This window comes from Cupressus sempervirens, chromosome 11 (assembly GCF_028749045.1).
Source record: "Cupressus sempervirens isolate cs-2001-9-10 chromosome 11, ASM2874904v1, whole genome shotgun sequence".
Taxonomy (NCBI): Eukaryota; Viridiplantae; Streptophyta; class Pinopsida; order Cupressales; family Cupressaceae; genus Cupressus; species Cupressus sempervirens.
Genome location: NC_143128.1, coordinates 400,693,096 through 400,720,497, shown reverse-complemented (window position 1 = coordinate 400,720,497; position 27,402 = coordinate 400,693,096). Strand labels below are relative to the sequence as shown.

Genomic DNA, 27,402 nt, shown 5'->3' with positions numbered 1-27,402 from the left:
TCGCTTTCTCATTCAATTGATTGCACCAACAAATAATGTATACACATATGCACTAGTGGATCTTCTTCTATCAACATCACCGGCCCAGTCTGAATCCACATAGCCTCGAATATCCAAAGAATGCTCATTTCCTGTTCCATGAAAACATATAGAGTACTCTGAGGTACTCCGCAAGTATCGAAAAACTCTTTTTACTGCATACGGTACTCAACTCATCTCTTCCATCTCCAATGGGGATGTAGGACATTGTGAGCTAGAGAGTTTAGTTTCCATAGTAATAGGAACACTCAATGGTCTGAGATCATGCTTATTGAATCTTCTTAGAGTAGTATCAAGATACTTACTCCGTCCTAGCCAAAGCTTTTTGTTTTTCCTATCTCTTATAATCTCTATTCCCAGAATGTACCTGCTGCACCAAGATTTTTCATTTCAAACTTTGCTGAGAGATGGGATTTAATTTGCAATCAAACCTTTTCCTTTGCCAATAAACAACGTCTCATCAACATATAGGGCAATAACCAGGAAATAATCACCATCAGACTTGTAGTATATACAATGATCAAATTTGGATCACACAAATCCCAAACTCAATACATATGTATCAAACTTCTAGTACCACATCCTAGGACTTTGTTTTAGACCATACAAGAATTTCTTCAATTTACAAACCAAATGACTTTTACCTTTCACCACAAAGTACTCTGGTTGTGTCATATAAATTTTTTCCTCCAAATCTCCACGAAGGAAAGCTATCTTCACATCCATCTGCTCAAATTTTAGATCATGAGCTGCTGCAATAGAAAGTAAAAATCGAATGGACGTCATTTTTGCTACAGGAGAAAAAATTTCACCATAATCAATTCCTGTAACCTGAGAGTAACCTTTTGCAACCAATCGTGCTTTATACTTCTCAATGCTTCCATCTCAACCCATCTTCCTGTTGAACATCCATTTACAACCAACAAGTTTATGTCCTTTAGGCAATGGTACAAGGCCTCGTGTATCATTTCTCTTAAGAACTGTCATCTCTTCTTCCATGGCTATCTTCCAAGACTCTGAATCATTCATACCAAGAGCCTCTTCTACAGATTTCGGTTTATCAATATTAGCATTCAAAGAAAATATACACCTCTAATCATCAGGAGAATATCCATATCTTTCTGGTGCTTTCCTCTGTCCACTAGATCTTCGAACAAGATCAAGTTCAGGTTCAAGTTCAGGTTCATGATCAAGTTCTCCCTCTTCCTCTGGTGATTCAGAACTCGTAGAACTCTCTTCAACAACTTGTCTTTCTAAGGGCCTCGGTTCAACTTTCTCAGGTGTAGCAAGAAGTTGAATCACATCTTTCTTTTCTTTTATTTTTTCTGGTTGCACTATAACAGAAGAAGGCTCAGTTTCTCTAAAAATAACACTTTTGAAGTAAAATACATTTTGTGCAACAAGATCCCAAAGCTTGTATCCTTTCACACCATAACTATATCCGATGAAGATACATTTGACAGCTTTGTTGTCCAATTTTCTCCGCTTCTCCTTTGGCACATGAGCATATGCCTCACAACCAAAAACTCTCAGATGTCTAAGTGAAGGCTTGTGGCCCAACTATGCTTCCATTGGTGTCTTATCAACAAGAGCTGACGTAGGAGACCTATTTATCAGGTAGCAAGCAATGGCTACAGCTTCGACCCAGAACTTTTGTTCCAGTCTAGCTCCACTCAGCATACTCCTAGCTTTCTCCATCAAGGTCCTGTTCAGTCTTTCTATAACTCCATTCTGCTGTGGAGAATACAGAATTGTCTTCTCTCTTTTAATACCACGATCTTTACAAAATGTGTCAAAATCATTGGAACAATATTCACCGTCATTATCAATTCTCAAACACTTTATCTTCTTTCCAATCTGCAATTCAACCATTGCTTTAAATTCTTTGAAACAATTGAAAACTTCATCTTTACTTCTAAGAAACAAAACCCATGTTCTTCTACTGAAATCATCAACACAAGAAACGTAATAAACTGATCTACCAATAGAAGGAACATCAACTGGTCCAAATGCATCCGAATGGATTAGATCCAAAATACATGAGGACTTATTAGAACTTGAGTAAAACTGAACACAGTTTTGTTTACCATAGATACAATGCTCACAAAAATCAAAATCAAAATTGCAGTCATTCAACCCATCAACAAGGTTTTTGTTCTTTAAGGTTCGTAGACCTTTCTCACCTATGTGGCCAAGTCTCCGGTGCCATAATATAGTGTTCTCTACAGGTAACTTTGATTCAATAGATAGAGCACCCTAGGGTATTCAAAAACCATGACCATCTATTGAAAGAGAAACCCTCTCCTTCTCCAACAAAAAAGTCCTCTTCACAATCTTATCAAAAGTGCTATTGCACTCAACTGTGCATGCATCAAGCTAGTACAATGTACCCAATCTACTTCCTCTTGCTATTACCATAGCACCTCTCACCATTTTCACACCTATTTCAAAAAACTCTACATGCACATCTGCATCTATTAGTTTACTAACAAATAACAAATTCCTCGCTAGTCTTGGGATATGCAAGACACCATCAAATCTTCTAATTCTACCATCAGAAAATTTCAAATGAATACTTCCACGACCAACAATATCAAGAACTGAGTTATCACCCAAATACACCTTGCCACCATCAAACTTTTCATATTCACTAAACCAATTTCTATTAGGAGTCATGTGAAAAGATGCATCTGAGTCTATCAACCATGCATTGTCACCTGCATGAGTGGCCAAGGCTGCGATGAGAGCATCTCCATCTTCCTTCTTGGACTCAAAATCAGAATCTTGCTTCTTCTTCTTTTTCTTTTCCTCTTTGCAGGCCTTTTGGAAGTGTCCAGGCTTGCCACAATTCCAAAAGATCGCCTTGGACTTACTAGGAGATTTTGATCTCCCCTTATTCTTGGACTTAGAACGGCCATGTTGCTTCTCATTCTTGGCTCTTTCCTTTGGTCTTTCTCGAACACTCAAAGCCTCTTTGGCATTCAGAGAGACCTTCCTTCTCATCTCTTCAAAAAGTAGAGAACCAATAATGTCCTCCATCTTCAAGACGATTAAAGTGCTCCCTATGGCCATGACAAGGCTGTCCCATGAGTTTCGCAACGAACATAACAATATTTGGCACCTTCCTTCTTCATCCATCGACACCCCAACTGAGGTCAACTGAGTCAAGAACATATTAAAACTTTTAAGATGCTCAGAAATCTATCCACCTTCCATTCTCAAGGAAATACAACTTCTTCCTCAAGAAAAATTTGTTCGCAAGTGATTTCACTTGATAGATCTCACTTAACTTCTTCCAAAGCTTCTTTGTTGTAGGTTCTTCATGGACATTAATCAGTATAGAGTCTGCAAGACACAATATAATGAGACTTTTAGCTTTTCTATCTCTCACATCATACCTTGCGGCTGAAGTTGGATCTATGGGCCTCAACTTCTTTTCATCAATCGCATCCCATAGATCTCAATCAATCAATAGATCTTCCATCTTCAGCTTCCACATCTCAAAGTTTGTGCCAAAAAACTTCTATACATCAATCCTCCCTAATGTGCTTGCCATCTTTGCAATCCTGCAATGCAGAAATAAAAAACTCTGCACAAGTTCTCACTCAAACCTTGATTAGTTCAAAAAACCCTGTACCCAACAAATAGAACCAAAACTGACCAAGCTCTGATTTCACTTGTGAGGAAGCAAAGGTGTGCGGAATTACTTCCTACACTAATCTTTGATAGGACGATTATGCAAATTCAACTAACTATTGTAGAGATCTCAAGCAACGCATAATAATTTAATCAAAATAACAATGAACTCATAACACTAATTATCGTGAAAATACCCTTCTGGCAGAAAAACCCCACCTTCAAAAACCCGCACAATGTATTCTAAAATAAAAAAGATTACAATACACTTGCAACGCAAGTTCTTACAGGGGCGCATCACCACAACTCAAACTGAGACTCAAACTCAGAGAGATACTCCTTCTAGCATTAGTCTTGCAAACTAAACTCAATGATTGAAACACCTCCCCAAACCCTTTCTTTATAGTGATTTGCCACTTGGAAACCATTTGTGATTTTATAAAACCATGGGCAAAACTTAAGTCACAAGGTTCGAGTTCGAGTTCGAGTTCGACAGCTATGAAGTTCGGATGAAGTTCGACAAGGTTAAAAAATCAAAAAAAAATTCGACATCAAATTCGCCTTATATAGTTTTCAAAAATTAATATATATATGTTATTATTGTTAAATGCTTATATAAAATAAAATATTGAAAATTATAAAATAAAACTAATAATAAAACACTTTAATAAAAAATATTATTAATAATAAATAAACATACAAAACATTAATAATTAATATATTACTAATAATAAATAAATAAAATATAAATGTTTTCCTAAAACCAATGCATAAAACGTTTTACTTTCATAAAAATTACTAAAAATAGCATATAATATAAAGATAGCATAAGAAACGTTGAATAAGATTTAATAAAAACTAGTAAACTATAAACCTAAAAGAGTAAAATGAAAACTTTATAAATATATTATATCCATGACCGTCAACGACTGGGCAAGTCTGAAAATTGTGGAGCTTTTGTGGGAGATCGCGGGGCAGCGATGAAAAAATAACCAAAGTCGAACAAAAATTTCAGAGGCAAAAGACGAATGGCAGTTTCAGACGTCAAATATTAATGGTTGCCGCTGGGCTACGCTGAACAAAAACTGCCAAAGATGAACGGCCATTTCAAACAACAACAACCGCCAAAGATTTTTTCCACTAATTGTTTCAACTCTCAGAAATGCTTCGACCACAAGACACATACCAAATACGCAAAACGACAAGGAAAAATTGCCAAATTTCCTGACGAATTTAACGATTATTTGTCTTTTTTGGGGGATTCGCCGAATTCCGAACCTAAAGCCGAAAATTCGGCGAACTCTGTGACACAGGGCAAAACAACCATGCCACATGTTACCCACCTGTAATTAGTAACTCCAAGAATATCATTTCCATCAATAATTTTGTCCTCTAGTTTATAACCCCATAAAAATCATATAATGAGTTGTTTACACTCTAAAAATAGCCCTTCTATATTGTTTTAGAGACTAGACACATTTTTAACAATTCATTCACTTTTTTCCAACTCATAAACATGTGAAAACTACCACAAACAAATTCTAGAATTTTTTTTTAAAAATTTAACATTTTCCAGCTACAATTTTTTAGAGTTTTCCGAAAAAAGAGCTTGCTAGGTTGAGACACAATTTTCAACAAAAAAACCTAAAAACTTTTGATTATAGCAATGTTAGGGCAATCTCATTTGGAGGACTGGAGAGTTGCTAATAATCACTCAGTTACATAGTCTTAGATGAGAACGTACAGATTCAAAAACAAAAGATGCTAAATGATCACTTTGTTATGATAGCATTGGAAGAAAAACCTCAGACTCTAAAAAAGGCTCACTAGAATTACAGCAACAAAATATGACGGTATATGAGAAAAGACACATAGGCAACTATAAAAAATTTAATGCACTTTTCATAAGTTTTGTACGTTGCAATCGTGAAATATACAAAATATTGTAAGAGAAAAGAAAGGTACAGTCTGCGTGAAGGAGTTGAAATAAATAGGGAGGGTGCAGGAGTCAGCGGGAGAAGAAGAGATGCAGAGAGCTCGTGTGGTAATGTCAACGAGCACGGAGTGAGACATCTGCAAGGCCATCGAGTGCACCGCAAGCGCTATCATCAGATGTCTCACCGGATAAATCACTCCCAAAATATTCCCACAGCTTGCCATCCCTACAACTTCAAACAACCACCGACGCACGCTCATGGCAGGAGTTAAATACGTTCTTGGAGTATAAAAATGCTTTCCGGAAAGCCAATGTTCATGTTTCAGTTTCAGGAATTATCTAAACAGGCATCAAAAGGCCATGTGAGCATTTTGCTTTTCAGCTATTAAATATCAAAAACTGTCGTCCCACGGGCTCATTTGATGCCTGTTTAGTCATTTCCCATGATTCATGCCTTCCCAAAATTAAAAATTAAAATTAAAAGAACTGACAGGAACAGTTTGGTTCAACGAAACTGCCAAATTACTTGCAAAATTATTTTAAACAAAACAAATAATTATCGAACGACTATATGCTGAGGATCATTTGAAATGCTATGCGGTTGACATGGTGAAATCGACCTGCTCAGAAATGGAGTCCTCGATATCAGACAATTATTTAATTATCTTTCATGGTAGATTATTATCGTATGGACGGTTGAATATTGGTGCCTCTGACATAGAACGCAGAAAAGTGGGGACCGTCTTGATCGACATGTTTTTTCAATGTATAGTGAGTTTTCTATCTTGGTACTTCAGCGAAATTATTGCATTCATTTTGTTCAACTAATCACGAGGAAGATCGTGAGTACTGGTACATCACAGCTTTGTGTGCCAACGAAGACTCTAAAAGCACAGGGTTTAGGCACTTGTCCAACCATATTATTGAAATGAAATGAAATATTTGATTTTTAATAATGTCCATTAGCTCATAAATCTACGGGATCCGCGTAAATAACTCTTATGTGATTTCTTCATGTTTTGTTGTGAATTTCCATAAGTAAGATGACTCTAAGGAATTTTGATCCTTCAAAAAGGTCTTGTATGTTGTTCACTTTTTAAAAAAATTGTAATTATTATTAGACAACTAGTGATTAATTATTTGTATTTCTATCAATTAAAATTAATTATTTATTAATTTTATTATCCAAGTAATATTTTTTAAACGATTGATGATATATATTAAATTTATAAATCAATAAGTTAATTATAAATCGATAAGTTAATTAAGAGTAATCTTATTGGCTAAAAGAATTGGGTGAGGGTACTATTGTAATCACTTATTAATATTTCTTATTTCTAAAAATCAATTGCTTTTAAACACTATTATACAATTTATATTTTACGAAGGATATATGCATATTTCTTATATTTCATCTGATTGTATTTGTTGTAGGCAATATACTATTACATTCACCTTTCAAAACGAGTGCAATAGTTATATTAGTTTGCACCAATCAAATTTATCCCTTCTTTCTTAAATTAAATTTTTATAAAGTTATAATCTTATTTATTTATTTATCTTAGACATGATAGACTCAATTCATTTTGCATTATAGGAGCCCATTTTTAGGAGACTCCTCCATATTGTCTTTTTTTCGGCTAAATTCTTGTTAACAATTCATTCTCTGTGAATTGTTAATATAGCATATCATACTATGAAACAACTAATAGTTATACCACCCTTTGTAAATATCTCTTATCATCTTCAATATAATATGCACATATAGATTTTTATTATATATACTTTTATATTTAAATGAAAAATAAAAACATTGTATGGAAATGAATTTTTTGAATTTGCACATGCATTTATTTCATTATATTAACTTTTAAATACTTTAATTTGTAAAAAATGATTATTAATAGTGTATACTAAAATATAGTAATCATCATATTAATTTTTTTATAATACTTAATTAATAGTATTGTATTTGTAAGAGAGTTTATAATTTAATAAATGAAAATTAGGTATATTTTTCTTAAAATATTTTGTTATTAGGTTGAAATCTAGTACAATTATATAATGAGTATGAATAAAAATTTCTCCATCTTAATATTATTTCTTACATTTTAAATATTATCATTTTTTTAACTTTATTATGTATGATTAAAACTATAATAATCTACGGCAAAATACAAGCCACTGTGTGGCACTTGGGATAAAACATTTAGAGTCGTATGTATGACTAACATAACTTCCATAATATTTTACTTGCTATTTAATAAACACATTAGTTTTTTGAATGAATTATTTTTTATCAGATGGGTGTGAAATATATATATATATATATATATATATATATATATATATATATATATATGTATATATATATATATATATATATATATATATATATATATATATATATAATTTTATTTTTAATTTTTTAATTAATTTTAAATTTGTGTCATATGTTTACTTTTTCTATTTGAAATTATAAAATTTACATTATGATTATTGCAAATTAAATTTTCAAAGAAATTATGAACAAATTTCTACTTTAGTTATATTTAAATTATTTATCATTAAAATTTGTTACAAATTATTACAATTATAATTAACTAAAATATTTTTATTAGAATTTAACACTTTAAATAATAATAGATATTTAAGACTATAAATATGTTAGGATTGTTAATATGTTAATTATGTAAAAATTAATATATTTAGTATTTATAATAAATATATAATAAAATTATTATTAAATTTACATAAAGAAATATTTTACTTGTTATATAATAGACACATTAATTTTTTGAATGAATTGATTTTTATTGGATGGGTGTGAAATAAGTAAAATATTTTTTGTGATTTTTTTTATTTTTTAATTTTTAATTTTTTGTCATATGATTACTTTTTCTACTTATTTGAAATTAAAAGATTTACATTATGATTATTTCAAATTAAAATTTTGAAAGAAATTATGAACAAATTTCTAATTTTGTTATATTTAAATTATTTATAATTTGAAATTAATATTTGTTAATAATTGTTACAATTGTAAATTTAAAATGGTTGTAATAGTATTTTGTATTAATTAAAATATATTTATTAAAATTTAACACTTGAAATAATAATAATATATATTTAAGATTATAAATATGTTACGATTTAATTATGTAAAAATTAATATATTTATATTTATAATAAATATATAATGAAATCATTATTAAATTTACATAAAAAAAATAAACTAGTAATTAAAAGGCAACTACTAAGTTACTATGTGAAACTTTTATAAATTATAGTATGATTATTATTATTATCACTTTAAAATAAATTATTATATTTTATTAATATTTAAATTTAAAAGTATTCTCTAATACCACTTTATTTTTTTTATAGACTCATATACCACTATATTATTATTTGTAAATATTTACAATTACTAATGTTCATTTTTAGTTAATGATTTTTAAGAATATTTTTCTTAACTAATCAATTCATTATTTTTTTGAAATATTAAGTAGCCAAAAACAAGGGGGTTGGCCCTTTACAAAACAAGATGGCAGGCTACCAACAGATTACCATCCACAGAAAGGATCACCCCCTAGCATAGCTTAACACACCAAAAACAACATAGAAACAAGCATAAACACTAACAGACATCCTACTAAGATAACCAGTAACTGCACTACTAGAAAGTAAAGAGTTTTTAAACAAGGGCAGCATTGCCTTAAAACTTACCAAGTCCAAAAACCAGCAAAACCATAAATACATAACCAAAAAGGAGCAAGGCACTAATTAGGCTTCCCCTTAGTTTTCTCGTTGAGGAGGATATTCATCCAATCTTCCGCTAGGAACCCAAACAACAACTTGGAGCCCTCCTAGTTCAAATTGTCATCTTGGTTGTCCTTCAACAAATGTAAGGTAGTAGCTGCCACATGGATCACCTTGATAGTGAACTTTGACAATAGGCAGAACCTATCCTCCAGGACCTGAATTTTCTCCCTCAACTCCTTTACCCCCAAATTTAGAGACTCTACAATTTCCTCCAGATTGCCTCCCATCTTGCCCTTCTCCATGCCCACCTACAAAACTAGAGAGTCAAAAAATATTTTTTCCTATAGGAATTACCTAAGCCCAAGAGGACCATTGTAGGAGAGGGGGCCTATCCATCGTCTCTGAGAACTAATCTTGCATGAGGTCCACTGTATTCATTGTACGAGACATAGATGTTAGTCACCTCCTTACTCTCCTTTTCCTCCCTTGTTGAACCTGATGCAAAGGAATTCAAAACTTCCACCTTTGTATCCATATCATCCTCCTTTATCCCTCTATAATTTAATGTCTTATGTATCATCCCTTGCTTGGGGGGCATTTCATCAAAATCTTACTCATCCTCCTCCTACGAGCAGTGGTTCTAATTTTCTGTTTAGCATTCATTTTTTTCAATCTCCTAAACCTTCTTCTACCCTCTTTGACATCATCTTCTAATCCACTAGTTCCTTCTCCTTCCCTTTCTCCAAATTCACCCTTTTCCCAAGTTGGGTCTTCTTTCTCTCCTTAGGGGACCCGCTAGGAGAGGGTTGGGGGGTAGGGGCCCTAGGTCAAGTAATCCTCAAAGGGACATGATGGAGGTGGGGGTTATGGAGAGAAGGGATATCAACCTCCACAATTCTAGGCGGTAATAAGACCAAATGAAAATGGTATAGGCAGAACATCAAACCCTGGTGAAAGATAGTATAATTAGCACATTTTTTCATTTTTTTCCTTCACATCCAAAATAGTATCAAGCAATTCATGCAACAAAAAGAAAGGAATGGAAAGGCTATCACGATGTCTAAAGTGGTTTAGGTGGGAAAATGATAATAATAGCACACTCTATACTTCCCTTCAAGAGTGAGATACTTCATCAACACCAAACACAGCTCGTTCAAGGACTCTAGAAGCTTTTCCCTTAGAAACCCACCATGATGGTGTATGGGTTCCTCTTCCTCTTGAAAGAAGTAGTTCAGGCTAGCCTCATCTACAACCCTTGTCACTTTCTATCATTTTCTACCCTTCATTGCTGTGAGGCCTCACCCCAACCCATCATAGCATAGATACTATATTTTATTTTGTGACTTAGGACAGGATATCTTGACATATATTTTGATACTTGATGGACTAGTAAATTTTGCTACTTATCTGATGATATTCACCTTGTGATTTTTCATTATGATTTGTATTAGGACTTAATTGGCATAGTCAATGAATTAATGGATGTTTAATCAGTACTTCATTATTATGATAGAAAATGGAATTATGTTGTGATTCAAATGCTTAAATTATTCTTTCTAGGAAGTCGGTAATATGCAAATTTTTGAGGTTTAATGATTAAATGTATGTAAGCAAATGATGGAGAATAGGAAGTTAACTATGAAATGTGTTATATGTGAAATGTAGAATAATGAAATTATCATGTATCTTTACTTTCATATGTATTTTGTATGGGACTATTCATTGGATTACTAATGCTCAAGTTTAGTGTGCATGAAAGGAACCATGGAAACATAACAAGGAAACAAGGTATAAACACATGTTAATATGCCACTGCTAAGGTGAATCTTTAGAAGATTCATAAACCTTGTTGTGATGTGTTTATTTTGTAAACGTGATATGTATGTGTGTAGTATGTATTTCATGAGAAGATCCAAAACATGTCATTATGATGTATAGTAAATTTCGTCTGTATCACTTGACACTTGTACTCATGATGTGAAAATGACACGTTCTCTTATGATGGATCATGTAGCCACCTTATCTCAAGTTAAATTCCTTAATTAAGAATTAGACTCAATTTCCTTGATTTAATAAGGGAAACAAAGGTTACTTCCATAAGAAATTTGAATTAGACTTTACCTAGCATTGTGAGGGCTAAAAAGTAGATCTAAGGTGAACTTGTGATGAAAATAAACCCTACCCATGATAATAATTTAAGTTTGGGGGCTAATAGTGACCACTAGGGTACTTAGAAGACCTAGGAGACCCCAAAAAGAATGCATTTTATGTTGAATCTAAAAATGGAAGTCATAAATAGAGGCAAAGCCAACTTAGAAACCCACTTGCCCACTCTCTAACTTTAGAGGCATTTAGGGTTTGGAGGAAGAGGATAAAGAGCTCTACTACAACTTACATTTTCCATTGCTTGGAGTAAGGTTGGTATCCATGATCCATAGTGTCTCTTCATTCATTATAGATTTGATATGGTGTTTAGTCATTGCATTGTAGATTTGTCATGGAGTAGAAGTGGTTTTGTAAAGAATCTTGTTGTATGTGTGTTGAATGTGAGAAGTTTTATGAGATTTCTTTCTTGAATCTTGTTTTGTACATGTCGATTGTTTGTGTAAAATGGGTGTGAAGCATCAATCACCCTTGGGAGGGAAGAGAGGCTTGGGTGAAGGGGTTAGTTGGGCTCACCTATGTAGTTGAAAAAACTCTCCCATGTGTGGAGATGATTTTGATGTGTTTCAATGGAGTATGGAATTCATGATTACTTGCATTCTTGGGAGGTATAAGCAGGTGCATGAAGAAGGAAGACAATCTTAACCCTTGAAAGGGCATGTTACTTATGAGAATATGTGAATATATGTGATTCATGGATTTGGAATTCTCCTCATGGAGAGAGCCCACCTTCACCCTATATCTTGATTCTATGGTAAAATCTATGTGCAAGCCTTGGGGTGGGTTGTATTGTGTTGTGTTGAATTATGTTGTTATAGTTTGCATGGTATGTGAATGTGAAGGTGTGCAATCGTTTGTGCCTTGTTTCCCCAAGCTCGGCGAGTGGCCTCCTTGAGGCCTAGGTTGGGATGTGAGTCTCCATGGTTCCCCATTTTTGTCTCTATTTTGCAAGTTTTACTTGATGATCTTGGAATCTCAGAGTTCATGTAGTCTATTCATTTCATAGGAGAAGAAGACTCTATTGTATTGAGTTGAAAATGGAGAAACAAACTCCATCTTGTTATGTGAATTAGTTTGTATTATAAGAGTGTTGTTATTAATCTCATTCATTTGTCATTAGAGAGATTGTGAATCATCCATGTATTGTAAAAAGGTCCCTCCACTTGTATATCTTGATATGGTGATTTCACCAACTTATGTGCATGCTTGAAAAATGTTGGGTGAAAGCTTGAGAGGATCATGAAAGAAAGATTTATTGCAGTGATGTTGTTGGTTTATAATCTTGGATATGAATTTATTGAAGAGAAGAGTTAAGAATCAATGTAGGCATTAATATGATGTAAGTAAGACTATCCATTGTTATTCTATTATTCTCCATGCTCATAGAAATAATTAGATGCATTATGTGATCAATCATGATTCATACATAGTTGTAGAATATGCAATTGATAGATAATGGATTTGCATTTAGTTTAAATCATGAAATGGGAATCATTATGGAATTTGAATACTTGTTGTTCATGAAGTTGCATGCAAAGATTTCAGTTATATTTCATATAGAAGTATCTTGTAATTCAATTTGATAGCAATAAGGTAATTGTCATGTACACACTCATTAGATTTACTCTATAGAAAATGCATTAGATTGGATTATTATTAATTCACTTTTGAAACAATCATAAGAATCTATAAAGAAAACTAAGAAAAAAAAAAAAAAATTAACTCTAACAATAAGGCATGTAGATGCACATTAACTTGCTGAAAAATGTATGGCATTTCAAAAAAAAGCCTCACTCCAACAATGCAATCAATAAAATAATAACATTAGAATAAAATAACATTTTCCCCTACCAATACCAATTCAAAAGAAAAACATTAAGTCACCATCATATTAATATTGCCTTATAAGAGGTTATTTCAAAAAAAACTAAGTACACTGTCAACTATAGATAATCGGCTAAATAAATATATTTAAAAAATTCATATTCCAACCTAAGGGCGGCTTGCATATTAATGTGACAAGAGGGTTGGTTGGAAAAAAGAAATTTAAAATGCAAGTTTGAAGAGAATGGTCAACCCTTCCCACCTTCCTATCTGGCGGCCTTACCCCATAAAAGGGGGCATTAAAGGATGGGAGGTAGGAGTAGTTAGAAGTAGATTAGGAATTTAAGGAAATAAAGAAAGTTGGGCTTAGTTTATAGTACTTGAATTTTTTTTTTATATGATAATTTAAGGTAATTGCTAGGGGTGGACTTACAGTACAGACAATAGGATTAGCTCTAAATAAATATGTTTTTTTATATATATTGTTGGGTAAGAACTAGATAAGGGCATAGTCTTAGGGTAAAAGTGGGATAAGTATATTAAACAAAAATTTTGTATTTAAGAGATAAATTAGTAAATTAAAAGAAATGAAATAGTAATATTAATAATAAATAATTAAATAAATTTAAAAAAATCAATTCAAATAATTATTAACAAAGACTTAGTTAGTAGTGCATAATCAAACAATCAAGTAAAGAATAGAAAAAGATAGGTAGTAAGAAGTTCATCAAGAGGAATATATTTATGCAACTAAATGAAGTGGAAGACATAGGGGTGATGCATATGTATGTTATGGTAGGGCAACATATGTTCAAAAAATAATTAGGATAATCATAAAACATCTTTGAGTTGCTATACCCTTGAACCATTGTCTCAAAAATTGAATTTTAACATGCATTGTGAAGTGTATGAATCTAGAGTAATGAAGGTGATAGGCTTATAACCATAACATCTTAAACTTAGTTTAGCATTCAGTAATAAGAAACTAGTTGACCATCTCATAGGAAACTTGAAATCTAGATTCTGAGTGAAGCAATCTTCGTCCCATTGGCTAACTTAAACAACTCCAAGTTAAAGTATAGATTATGTATCTTCTTGTCTAATCGAAAATTTAAAGCAATTGGCAATTTTTGAATATTTTTCATAATCTGTAACCTTGGAATGCAACTTATACACTTTCAATTATAACAGTGTACCATTCAAGAATAACCACAACCTTATATGAGTATAGACCCCTTCAAATTAAACATCAAGTCATTTGACTAAATTATAAAAATTAACGTATCTTTCAAAAAAAAAATAGTTTTGTTTTTGCCTTGTTGAATTGTGGGCATGACAATCGCAAGGCCTGTCACCAAAGAAATAACTTCCTCAAACACCTGGAACATGATACCATTCACTGTCATCCTTTTGTCCTCCCAGGAATTCATAAATTGAAGCTCATCATAACCATTCATCACCTCCATGAATGAGACTAGACCCCTCTCCTTTAACATGTACTAGGTAAGGATTTTTTTAGCACTATCCTCAATCATTGATGGTTCAATACACATCAGGTCTCCCCCCATTTCAACATTCTTTGTAACACTACTCTTTAGAATTCTAGGCCAAGGATGAATTTTGAAATCATAGTCACACTTATGCAAAAAAAGTTGCACAAAATAAAACCCATAAATGCTTTAATGTCATAAATACCCATGTCTTTTCTCAATCTAGTTACCACGTGCCAATTGCCACTACCCCTTTTCCACTTTGTCTCATCATCAACAAGAAACCAATGCCATTTGAAATTTGAATTATTACTCTGCGTCTAGTATGAATTCATAATAAAGGAAATTATAAAAAATACACTTGAATCATACTTCAATTTTCTTTCCCTCTTGAACCTCATGTCTTTATAATTGGGAGTACCCTTTCCATAATTTCTCACCATCTATCTATGGTGACCTAGCCCCATCAATCAACTCAGCATTGAGTTATCACCACAATCAATATAACCATTCCCAATTATGGGTGGTTGTCTTTATTCATCAAAGGTATTACCAAATTTGGTAATGCCCCTATCTCTCTCCAATAATGTAAGCCATGCATCCTTAGACTCATCGCCACCATCATGTCTATTACCGCATTCCCTTCCTAGTAAATATGTTGCAGATCATAATGCCTTAGGATTTTTGATAAATGTCACACTTCTTCAATCACCCTTCTGACCACCCAACCCTCTTTTATATTACCCTTCACCATGTCTATGATAACCTTCGAGTCTCCTTGAATCATCACGTTCTCCCATCCCACTCCAATAGTTAGCTTCAGGCCCCAAAGAAGAGCCATAACCTTTGCAACATTATTAGAAGCCTTTCCTAAATTACCCACATAAGCCAACAACATTCTATCTCTTATCATACCCCCTCCAGTGGACCCATCCCTTCTCCTAGTTCCATCAAAGTTTAGTTTAACCCAACTATCTTTTGGAGGGCACCATCTTGTCCTTGCTCTTTCTAGTTGCTTTGAATTATCTGCCTCCACGAATCCTTCCTAAAGCTTCCATTTCATATTGATCCTCTATTCACCCAATGTAGGGAGAGATGATGATCTCTACCACTTGTAATTTTGCATGTTATCCACTATTAGCTTGACAACCAATCCAGTTATAATCTCCTCACTTCATTCTTCATTTTTGAAGACATGGGGGGATCACATTCCACATTTGGATGAGAAGGGGATGGTTGAACAAGCTCTACTAATTCACAACAAATTGTTATATCCCCATATTGAAAACCCACCCCACCTCCAACTCCTGGAGTAACCTTGCCCAAATATTTTTTGAAAAGCTACAATCTAGGAAAGGTGGGGAATATTTTCTTCCTCTTTATAGAGATAACATCTATTAGGTATTTGGAAGCCCCTTTTTCTAAGGTTGTCAATTGTTAGAATCTTCCCATGCATAGTAACCCACCAGAAGATGTTGACTTTCAAAATCAGATGACTAAGCTAGATCTTCTATCAATAACTAGGCATCATATCCTTCTCAAATATCATCCTATAAGCTAAACTAACTAAAAATTCCCCTGATGAATTTTCTTTCCAAATGAAAGTATCCTCCTGAGCCACCCATGGTATTCTTTATCCTTTAAGTAGCTCCTCCACCAAGCGCCCTCCATCTAGATATCCTAGAGGCAATTATATCTTCCTCCACCTCCTGCCAGCCCCAATATAATCCATCACCTTATTTCCCATCATCTACTAGAGATAATCCCAGAGGACATTAAATTTTGAATAGACCAATAGTTTACCAACCAACCAAGTATCCTCCTAGAATCTAACTTGACCACCCTCTCCCCCCATCCATCTCACACCTTCCCTAAGAAGACTTCTATTTTTTATAATATTAACCCAAATCCTAGACCCCACAGGCATATCATTCTTCCAAAGACAATAGATATATTTCATATTCCCCAGATACTTAGCTTTGAGAAGCCTACACCAACTAGCCTCATCCTTCACCAGTTTCCATCCGACATTAGTAAGGAGAGCATTATTCAAATCAAAAATCTTTCTAATTCCTAACCCACCTTTACTCTTAGGTTTACACACAGTATCCCAACTCACCAAGTTCAGATGGTTCTTTTCCTCCCCCCAACCACAGGAAGTTTCATTGGATTCTCTCTAGTTTTTCAACCATAGCATTTGTGATTTTCAATAGAGAAAGGAAGTAAATAGGTATACCCTCTAGGGAGGATGTTAGAAGTTGGAGCTTCCTCGCACTACTCAAGAGTTTACCCTTCCACCCAATTAACTTCTTCAACATCTTTTCAAGAATAGTATTCCAAAATTGATTACTTACCTCCTTAACAGTTAGGGGGAACCCTAGATAAGTATCAGGTAGGAAGGTTTTATTGCAACCCAAAATATTAAGCACCCTCCTCTGAATATCAAGCTTTGTATTGAAGAAGAACACTTTACATTTATCTAATTTTTTTTTTTGGTCAACATTCACTACATAGATCTCTAAGACATGTTTCTAGGCTCTCTCTTTAGTAACCAAAGAATCTCCACTTAGGAAAGTATCATCCACAAATTTTTGTATAACCACCGTCGGGAGGGAGGTGGCTAGTTTAATACCTTTAATCTCTCCCCTTTCTACCATCTTCAAGAATTCTCTTCCTAGCACTTCAACAATCATGATAAACAAATAAGGTGAAATAGGGTCCTCCTGTCTAAGGCCCCTTTCCACATTAAAGTTCCCCAAGGAGAACCATTCACCAACACCAAGTAGTTCACAGTCTCAATCATAGTCTTGATGTTTTAAATAACTTTTTGGTTGAAGCCTAAGTTCTCTGTGACTTCATATAGGAAGGACTAGTTGATCCTATCATATGCTTTTGAAATATTCTAGCTTCAAAGCCATACCCAAATTACCACTTTTATCCATCGATTGAAGCACCTCATGGGTAGTAATAGCAGCATCCAAGATTTGGTGACCCAAGACAAACCCATTCTAAGATTTACTAATGAATTTGTTAAGAAGCGGCTTTAGGTGGTTCACCAAAATCTTAGAGAAGATCTTATAGATTGTATTGCGTAAGCTAATAGGTCTAAAGTCGATGAGAGCCACTGGGTCCTTATTTTTTGGGGCCAGAACTATAAACATTATATTAAATCATTTTGATCATCTTCCTTGTCCTGAAGAAATCTCTTGCATCTCTAACCACACCAACTTTTATTACATCCCAAAAATGTTGGAAGAAGGTTGGGAGGAAACTATTAGGGCTTGGAGATTTATAGGCCTTCATGGAGAAAATAGTCCTACATACTTCTTCCTCCATGACCTGATGAGAAACATCAACATTCTCCTCTGTCTATAACACATTAGCAATGATGTCAATCAGCTACTTCTTATCCTCCTATTGTATACCTTATTCTCCTCCTTATAAGCATTTTGGAAGTAACTACTCACCCAATTATGAATCTCCTCCATCTTAGTCAATTTATTGTTGGGGTCATCCATCATAGAGTCAATCGTGTTTCTCCTTTTATGATTAGAGGCAGACCTGTGAAAGAACATCGTATTCCTATCCCCCAACTTCAACAATAGGATTCTCAATCTTTGTTTCTAGAACATTTCCTCCCTATTCTTAGTGTCTTTCCACACCATCCTACAATTTTCCTCTTTAATAACCATATCTTCCAAGGTTGAACTACCCCCATCACCTTTTGGAGATTGTCCATCTTAACTTCCATCTCCTTCTTGATGTTAAATATATCACCAAAGTATCTCTTATTCCAGGGCATAACATTCCTTCTTACATTATTCAATTTAGCTAAGAGCCTAAACATTGTAGTACCCACAATATTTATATTCAACCAATCCTCAACACATTTTCTAAAGTTTGGGTAGGACTGCCATATTATTTCATATCTAATAGGCCTTGAACCCCTTGCACCTCCTCCCTCCAATTGAAAAGGATAGGGGCATGATTTGAGACTGTCCTAGGAAGTTTCATTAGGGTGGAAGAAGTCAACCAACTGAAATAAGGAGTCTATCAAGTTTGATTTGAATAAGGTCTTCCCCCTTCCTATTACTTGACCAAGTTAGCTTGACACCTCTTAGCTCCAAATCCATCAAGTCATTTGTATTTATAAACTCATCCAAGTCCTTCATACTATTAGGAAAATCAATTGCTCCTCCAACCTTCTCTAAAGGGTACAATGGAGAGTTGAAATCTCCAACACAAAAGGAGTTCCTAGAATGAGATAGGAAGTCAGACAACTCCTCCCAGAGATGACATCTTCTTTATCTCGAGTTTGGGGCATAGACATTAATGACATTCCAGATCTCTTCATCCTTCTTATGCTTAGTAATAAGGTTGTACTTAGAACTATGAATAAATCACCCTTTCCTCGCACTAGGGTTCTAAAAGGTGGTCACTCCTTCTAAAGCTCCCTCCACTTCACTATAATAATAACTAGCCCCTAACCAAATATAACCCACATATCCAAATTTGCCAAGGACATTTTAACTTCTCGAATTAGTAAGATATCTATCCTAGTATTATTCAACTATTATTTAAGCACAAATTATTTCTAAGGGCTATTCAACCCCCTCATATTCAAAGATAGGACAATCATTTCCTACCCTTGTTCATAGCCTCCAAGGTTGGTTTCCTACCACTAGCCACTAGCCACCTCCCTTTCCATCTGCTTGGTCCTTTTATTCTACTTCATCATCTTCCCCACATTTAGTTTTGTCTCCTTCCCTATCTCTTGTTTCTTTGACACTCTGGTCTGTCTTCTTTTGGTTTTCCATATTCCTTCATCTATTCCTAAAGGGGCAGTAGCGGTCGAAGAAGAAGCAATTGCCAATTCCACTACCTTGGTTTCTAGGGGGATTCCTCACTCCAACTAAGCATACGGGCCACCTCTTTATCTACCATCTCAATTCCCTTATCTTCCTTAATCTCCTTTCACATTCCCTCTAACTCCCCATAAACTTCCTCAATCACTTTATTTTGCATGGGGTTTTTTTAGAAGATCCTCAATTTCTTGTAGGAAGGAGAAATGGTCACCTCCATTAATGTCAACAATCTCTCCTTTATCCACCACACCTAAAGACTCTTCCACCTCTAGAAGCCTCTCAATAAGCACAGCGGGCACCTCAACCCATAGTCCATCCCCTTGAGAACCAGTGAGAAACTTATTCGTCTCCTTATTACCCATCTCAATAATTTATAGACTTGCAGAGTTCTTTGTTCCCTTCCATCCATCTCCCTCTTCCACCTTCTCATTAGGTGACACCACTACTTCTTTCTCCCTCAACTTCTCTCCTCCAATTCCATAAGGCTTACTAATCTTTTTACAGTCAACAAATACATGTCCAGACATTGAGCAATTATGGTAAAACAAACCTGCATTCTCATAAACTATAGGTTGAATCTTCTTCCTCCACTTAGAACTCAACACTATGGACTTAGGTATTGTAGCACCAATTGCTACATTCATGCTAATTCTCACAAGAACTAGCCTAGACTTCTGAAGGGTAACAAAATCCATAGTAGCGAAATGCCTAAAGGAGTTCCCAATCAACTTGAGGACCCTTTCATCCCAATACTCCAAGGGGAGGCCCAAGAGTCTGACCTAGACTAGAGCCAACTTGTTCAACCCCTTTGTCGAATCCAAGGCTAGGTGCCATTTAGCCATTGTAAGGCTATGTTTACCATAGTACCATGTCCTAGCTAGAACTATTTTCATATCTTTTGCCATCATAAACTTGAAGCAGAAGAGACCTCTGGGCATTTTTGAAACACCACACTCCCTTCCACCTTCCACTTCTAACTCACCCATTTCTTCACCATCTCATTCAATGGATGAAAGGCCACAAAACTTCCCACCAGACACAATGTTAGGTTAGCTGACACACTATCAACCAAATTATCCAAGACAACAATCTCCAACCCCTCAACTTCACTGATAACCTTGGAGCCTTCTACAGAGTGTTGGGCTGATTTCTCCCCAAGGATCACACCCTTCCATCTTGGGGCCATGGGGGGCGATCTTGTTGCAGCTTTCTCCAAAAGATCCCCAGATAGAATATCTAACACAACAGGGTCCCCACCCGTAAACAACTTGGGATCCACTACCACCTAGGTTCTCCCACCAGAGATCAAAACAAGTTGCAAGTCAAGGAAAATCCTAGGGCTCTGGCCCTCCAGAAGGGGGCCAACCAAGCTCATGGAAATTCAAACACCAAAAGAGTAAGAAATTCAATTCATTATTGTTATGACAAGTTGATAATTACTAACAATAATTCTTGAAATAATTATATGATATTGGTCAATTATTACTTTACAATTGTTAACTCACAAATATGATTTAAAATTATAATTTTATTATAAAATATAATATAATTTATAATGTAATTCAAAAAATTATAATAATAAAAAATTAAAATATAAATTATTTATATTAAATATAATTAAACTATCATTATTTATATAACTATAAAAGCTAGTACTGTGTCAATTGTTTTAATAATAAAAAAGTGTTTACTAATCTATTATTTGATTTTTTTAAAGCAATCATAAAAAATTAAATTTAATGTGTCTAAATTATTTTTTGTTATTACACTAACATGTAAATACACATTTTTTTAATTCCTCAATTATACACACACACACACAGACACCTTTCGTTGGATAAGAGCTTTGTAATCTTATACACCATAAAAAATTTAACTTCCTCATCAAGAGGATAATGGATGGAAAATGTGGTTGCCCCACTCTTCTTGCAATTATGCCCTCACAACATAGGCAAACGTAGAAGAATAGAGATACCCTATTTTTCTTTCTTCTATCTAAAAGCCTTATCAGACCCACAAATCTCCAAACCAACTCTAGCTCTTCCGCCAGGGCTATTAACTTATATCTTCCCCAAATAGATGTGCATTGAGTCCCCAGAGACAAGAAAGCAAGTAATCTCATGAAGTGTAATTTTTGTTCACAACAAGTTTATTTTCTACTTCTCCATGTTGTAAATCTACTCTTATTACCACCATCTTTCCACTGATTCATCACTTATAGTTTTGCAAATGTTGTCAATATTAAACAATCTCATAACCATTTCCTTGTATTGTCCACATAGTAAGACTTTTACATGTACATGTTGTGCATCTTTGATAAAAAAGATCTTTTCCCTTTTATTACAACTTTATATTGGTGTCCAATGTTGACTTTTTGGCAAAAGTGGGTAGTTTTGTTTCAGCAACATGTCTTTTGTTGTAGAGAAAATTGAGCTATCAGCCATGTCGTGGCCTCCTAGCAGCTCAATTGTTATCTATTAAAGTGGAGGGTTTATTGTATATCATTTCCTCCATTATATCCTTTGTGTGTATTCTCTATTTAGACCCTTTTATATTACTAGCCACTATAAATTTGTAGGCTTTTGTAGAGATGCATGAATATTTGGATGAGGGTTTGTTTAAACATGGTATATTATTGACACCTCTTGCATGTTTGAAGGTGTTTTACATGCTAGCAACTCATCTTTCTTTTTCATGACTTTGGAAATCTTGAGTGTGTTCTTTAGCATGTCAAGTTGTTTCTCCTTTTCATATTAAATGTTTTTCAATAGTAGTGCTTTACAAAAAAAACTAAAGAGGGATTCTACTATTAGATGATGCCATTTTTTCGCTCTCTCTTCGTTTTTAGCCATGTAAAATACCACCCTTATGATCTCTCTATTTTGGTTTCAAATGGAACTTCATCCTTGTTTCGCCATTTTTCTAAAAATGATCCTTTGAAGAAATTTAGAAGGGGTTATATTTCTAAAAATGATCCTTTGAAGAAATTTAGAAGGGGTTTTAATAAATTTCATAGAAACAATTGTAATAGTAGTTAGCTGCGTCCTCTATATGTTTTGGCATTGCTCATTTGAATTTTTGCATGCTCTTTAGTTGTTAGAATTGTGGCTCATAGATGGTGACCTTCCTTTGGATAAGTGTTTATTTTCTGAGATGGGTTTTTAATATCATTCTTTTACACATGAACTTAATATCAAAAAAAATGATATGCACTCTTTAAGAAACCAACTGCGGAATTTTTTTTGTACTTCCAACTTGCCAAATTTTCATTATACACTAAAGGCTTATCATTCCTTTCAATAAAAAAATGAAACATAATCCTCAAAAGACCTTAGTTCATGCTTTGATTATGTTCTCTCATCATTGAAGCTCATTTTTTAAGCATTTAAAAAATACATTATCCAAAGATTAAGAAATTGTTCTCTTTAAACCCATAGACTCATTCAATAGTTGTCCACTTTTTCATTGATATTTCCATTATAAAACTTGCATCAAAAATTTAAAAAGTTGTTGAAAATATGGTAACATAAATGTTCACATTTTGTTTACCAAGTAAATGGAATCATATTTAACTTTCATATTTTGTTGGCAAAAAATATTGATACTTGTTCCTATTATAAACAAATGGAATTAAACTATAACTGTATTTTTCTTAAATGATACCTTGCTAAAACATATAGAGTAATAAAGAAAAGAGAAATGTAAAAGCATTGCAATCTATAGTGGTCAAACTCAATTTAAGTAGAAGCTATTGTACCCCATAGATATTGTAGTCCGAAATATAAGACCACAATTCCTCAAAATAATTAAAGAACACAATCTTTGAAAGATTTAAAATATCAACTGGTGACTCCTATATGGTGATGCTCTTAGGTGGAAGACTTGACATCATAGAGGAAGAAAACCCTTTGGAAATTGTTTACAAGGAATGAAATGCTTACAGTAGCATTGAAACTTAAAGTGGGTTTTTGGTTTGATTTAGTGTGTTACATATGCTAGATTAGATCTTTGATCAAAAATCTATTTTAAACACAATAATAGTTTCTTTTAAAAAAATTGTGCTCCAATCAAATGGACTTTCTAAACATTAGAAAATTAGCAAGTCTGAAATGTAGAATATTCAAAAAAATCAATGGAATCATACTATTTCCAAAAGAGTATAAGGAAAAATAACTAAAGAAGATTTATAGATTTTCATTTCATATTAAAAATCTACTAATTATAAACATATAATAATAACTAAGTTTTTGTTAACTAATAAATCATATTATGTATAATTTAATGGAACAAATTAAAATAATAATAAAATAAAATAAATTATATATGAGAATTACTATTATAAACAAGTTACTATGATACTACCACAACAAGTACTAGCCACTACGTGGCACTTATTTTTCATGTTATCTTTGTATGTTATTTGGGACCCTAAAAATCATTTTGAGTTTCTAGAGGTAAGGATTTAACATAGTTGTGTACCCTAACTTTGTGTTTCTCAAAATCTTATGGGAATTTTCAAATCTTCCCCATTTTATAATAGTAGCCTATTTGTCAAGTCCCTTGGGTATAACTAAGATTTCTAGGCACATCATCAAATATGATGTCACATTAGCATAATTTTTGTCAAGGTGTCCAAAACAACTCAAAAACAAAGTAATACTAATAGTCATACAAAAGAGACACCCATACTTGAGCAACTGATGTGGCATCACATGATTGGTTATTTTTTAGAATAAAGGATAATTTTCATTTAATTATGAGTGGTCTTTACCAATAATAATAACTTTAAAGGCACAACTATTGGTGCAATGATGTGAAAAATATTAGAAATTAAATCAATAACTGTGGGTATTAAACTAACAAGTCTGAATTTATTTTTTTAAAGAAAAAGTGGAGTATCCACCATATTTTATTAATAATAATATAATTCAATAACTCCCCCATGGAAGAACTAGTAAATCAATTACATATGTAGTTACATGAGATATACAATTGGCACTTGAAAAATAAACCACCAACTAATGCTAGTTCGTCTCATAGATCATATTTATGTATCACCCTCATAAGTTCATTGTTCTACAAATAACTTAGGTTAATGAATTTCTCTACCAAGGAAATGTATAGGAGCACTAATTGAATGAGGTCCAAAGCATTGGATAGGAAGATGGCTATAAGTTGTGCTGGGAAAAAGAATTGATGAACATGCAGTGCCAAGATTTCTTCCCCAATTACTATGCAGATAACAATCTAAATTATCAGTGAGTGGTAGACAAACATGGCATCAAAAGAGTCCTCCTCAATGTTTGTAAGAAAGAAATCTACCATCCCTAGAGCTTGTATCTTCAGTCTATAATTTCTTGGCAACACATCATGGTGATAGCTGCCGCATTGTCTACACTTCAAAATCTACCCAGTCCACAACTCCATTGTTGCAAATTGGATTAAACAAAATGACCGATGTGTAAATATGAATGAGGAAAAAAATATAGCTGTAGGTATATTCCCTTCATTCAAGCCATAAATTACCCTGTCCATCAAATCTCCACAAATCTCAGGGATGAAGTAAGTTGATTTCTGTTTGTACATTGGGAATGAAGAGTTCCCACAAAATATTCTAGGAATGTACTTCCTCACAGTACCTACACCAAGTAATAATTTAAGTTGCCAAATTTACAATATGCTTTGATGAGGAGGCTGTCATATCTGCACAAACCAGATCCTACAGTTTAGTGTCTTGATTAATGAGTTTGGTAGGTGCAAATGACATCATGTCTTGGCCATTGCATGCTATATTAGCAAGATAGTTTGCACTACATTCCCCTTGTGAAGGGTATGAGATATGTATATTTCATCAAAGGAATCCAAAAGGAACCAAATTTTCTACAAGATATATCCTAATTGCCAGCTGTGTGTTTCTCATTTTATGTAGCTATTGATATCCTAACAAGTCTAAACATTAAATCAACAACTACTATCACAACCATTGGCTTGAATTCAAGTCATATGTCCTCTCCCTAGATCTTAAAAAAACTCTTTTCAAATATCATTGAGTGTCAAAGGCTCAAAATTAGCCCTTTCAAACTATTGCCAAAAATATGCCACCTTTTTGTGTCATCAATCATTCATTAAATAGCCTTAAAAATATAAATCTCCTATTAAAAAAACATCTAATTAAAATAAAAAATTATTTAATTATATACATAATTGACTAAGGGCCCATTATCTATGACCACTTTATGGTCATGATTGGATTTTCATATAATCATTCAACAACTTCCATAAATTGTTTGACATCTTAATAAAATCATTCATCACTTCAAAAAATCACTCAACATCCTATTAAAATGATCTCAAACCCCATTCATAAACACCCCAACACCTATAATAGCATGGGGAATGACACATTGCCAATATTATTGGGGTCAATGCATACTAACCCCATAACCCTAGAATATTAATTTTCTTGTAGTTTTGGGACTTATTTTCCCATGACACACTTTTTCTACTTCTTGTAGACAATTTTAATGGTCATTATTTCTCTACAAGACATCGAGGGTTTCAATGCATGTTCAAGTAGCATTTCCACTTGAATTTAACCTTTCATGTTATTATTTGATCATTTTCTATCATCATTTATGTGCATATCTTTTAGGGTTTGAGCTTGAAGTAGTTTTTTCATCATTTATATTCATGTCATTAAGTCATTTTATTACCTTTTCTATACAACACAAAATATAATATGTTTACATTATTATTTGATGTATTTTTTCATCATTTATTTATATGTCATCAAAGGTTTGAGTTAGATGTATTATTTCATCTTTTTTCTATATATCATCAAGGTTTTGAATCCTTTAAATTATTTTGATTTATAATGTGAAATATAGTGTAATTGCATTATTATTTGATATATTCTTTCATCATTTTTATGTATGTCGTTGAGATTGAGTCATTTTATTTTCTTCAATATATAATATGAACTAGAGTATGATTAAATTATTTTTTATTAGTAAAAGGCCTTAACCAAGTTATTTTATCAATAATTAACCTATTTAGAACCCAACTCACTAGGGGAACTGGTAGGTAAGAATCAGGGAAAGAAAACCTTTGGCCTTGCTCCCAAAAAAAAAAGATATAAGTTTGTTGATATACATACATATTGTCTTATTTTAATAGGAAATGAATAGGGATAAATAGTGTTGAAAACAATTGATCAATTGTATATTATCTTTGATGTTACACAAAATGTCATATCTTTACCATTCAGTGTTTGTCGAGCTCACTCGGGCGATGAAGATAGTATTTTGTGTTTGCCAAGCATTTTAGTGTTTACCAAGTTCAGAAGACAATATCTACCAAGTTCACTCGGGCACCAAAGAGAAGTTCGTAGAATTTTAGTGTTAACTGAGCTCACTTAGTTAACAAAGGAAAGTTGGCATAGAACCAATGTTAACCGAGCTCACTCGGTTACCAAATAAAGTTTACAAAGTTGTAGTATTAACCAAGTTCACTTGGTTAAGACAGAAAAATCATTTCAAAAGTTAGTATCTATTGAGCTGGGTCGGCTAATAAAGAATTTTCTTGTTTTGGCATATTAATTTTAATGGATTTGTTTTTGGTTCTAGCCAACTGAAGATATGAAGAATTATTGTTATAAGTTGTATTCAAGCCAACTTGACAATGT

The 27,402-nt window shown here is 33.4% G+C and overlaps 1 protein-coding gene across 1 annotated transcript in view; it reads right to left on the bottom strand.

Annotated features, from left to right (window-relative positions):
- Positions 1-6,034, bottom strand: part of LOC149529869 (uncharacterized) — a 365,125-nt gene extending 359,091 nt beyond the window's left edge. The window contains exon 1 of the mRNA XM_089809053.1: positions 5,641-6,034. Within this exon, the coding sequence (XP_089665179.1) occupies positions 5,641-5,871 (231 nt within the window). The 5' untranslated portion in view covers positions 5,872-6,034. The remainder of the gene's footprint in view (positions 1-5,640) is intronic.
- Positions 6,035-27,402: the final 21,368 nt, after the last annotated feature.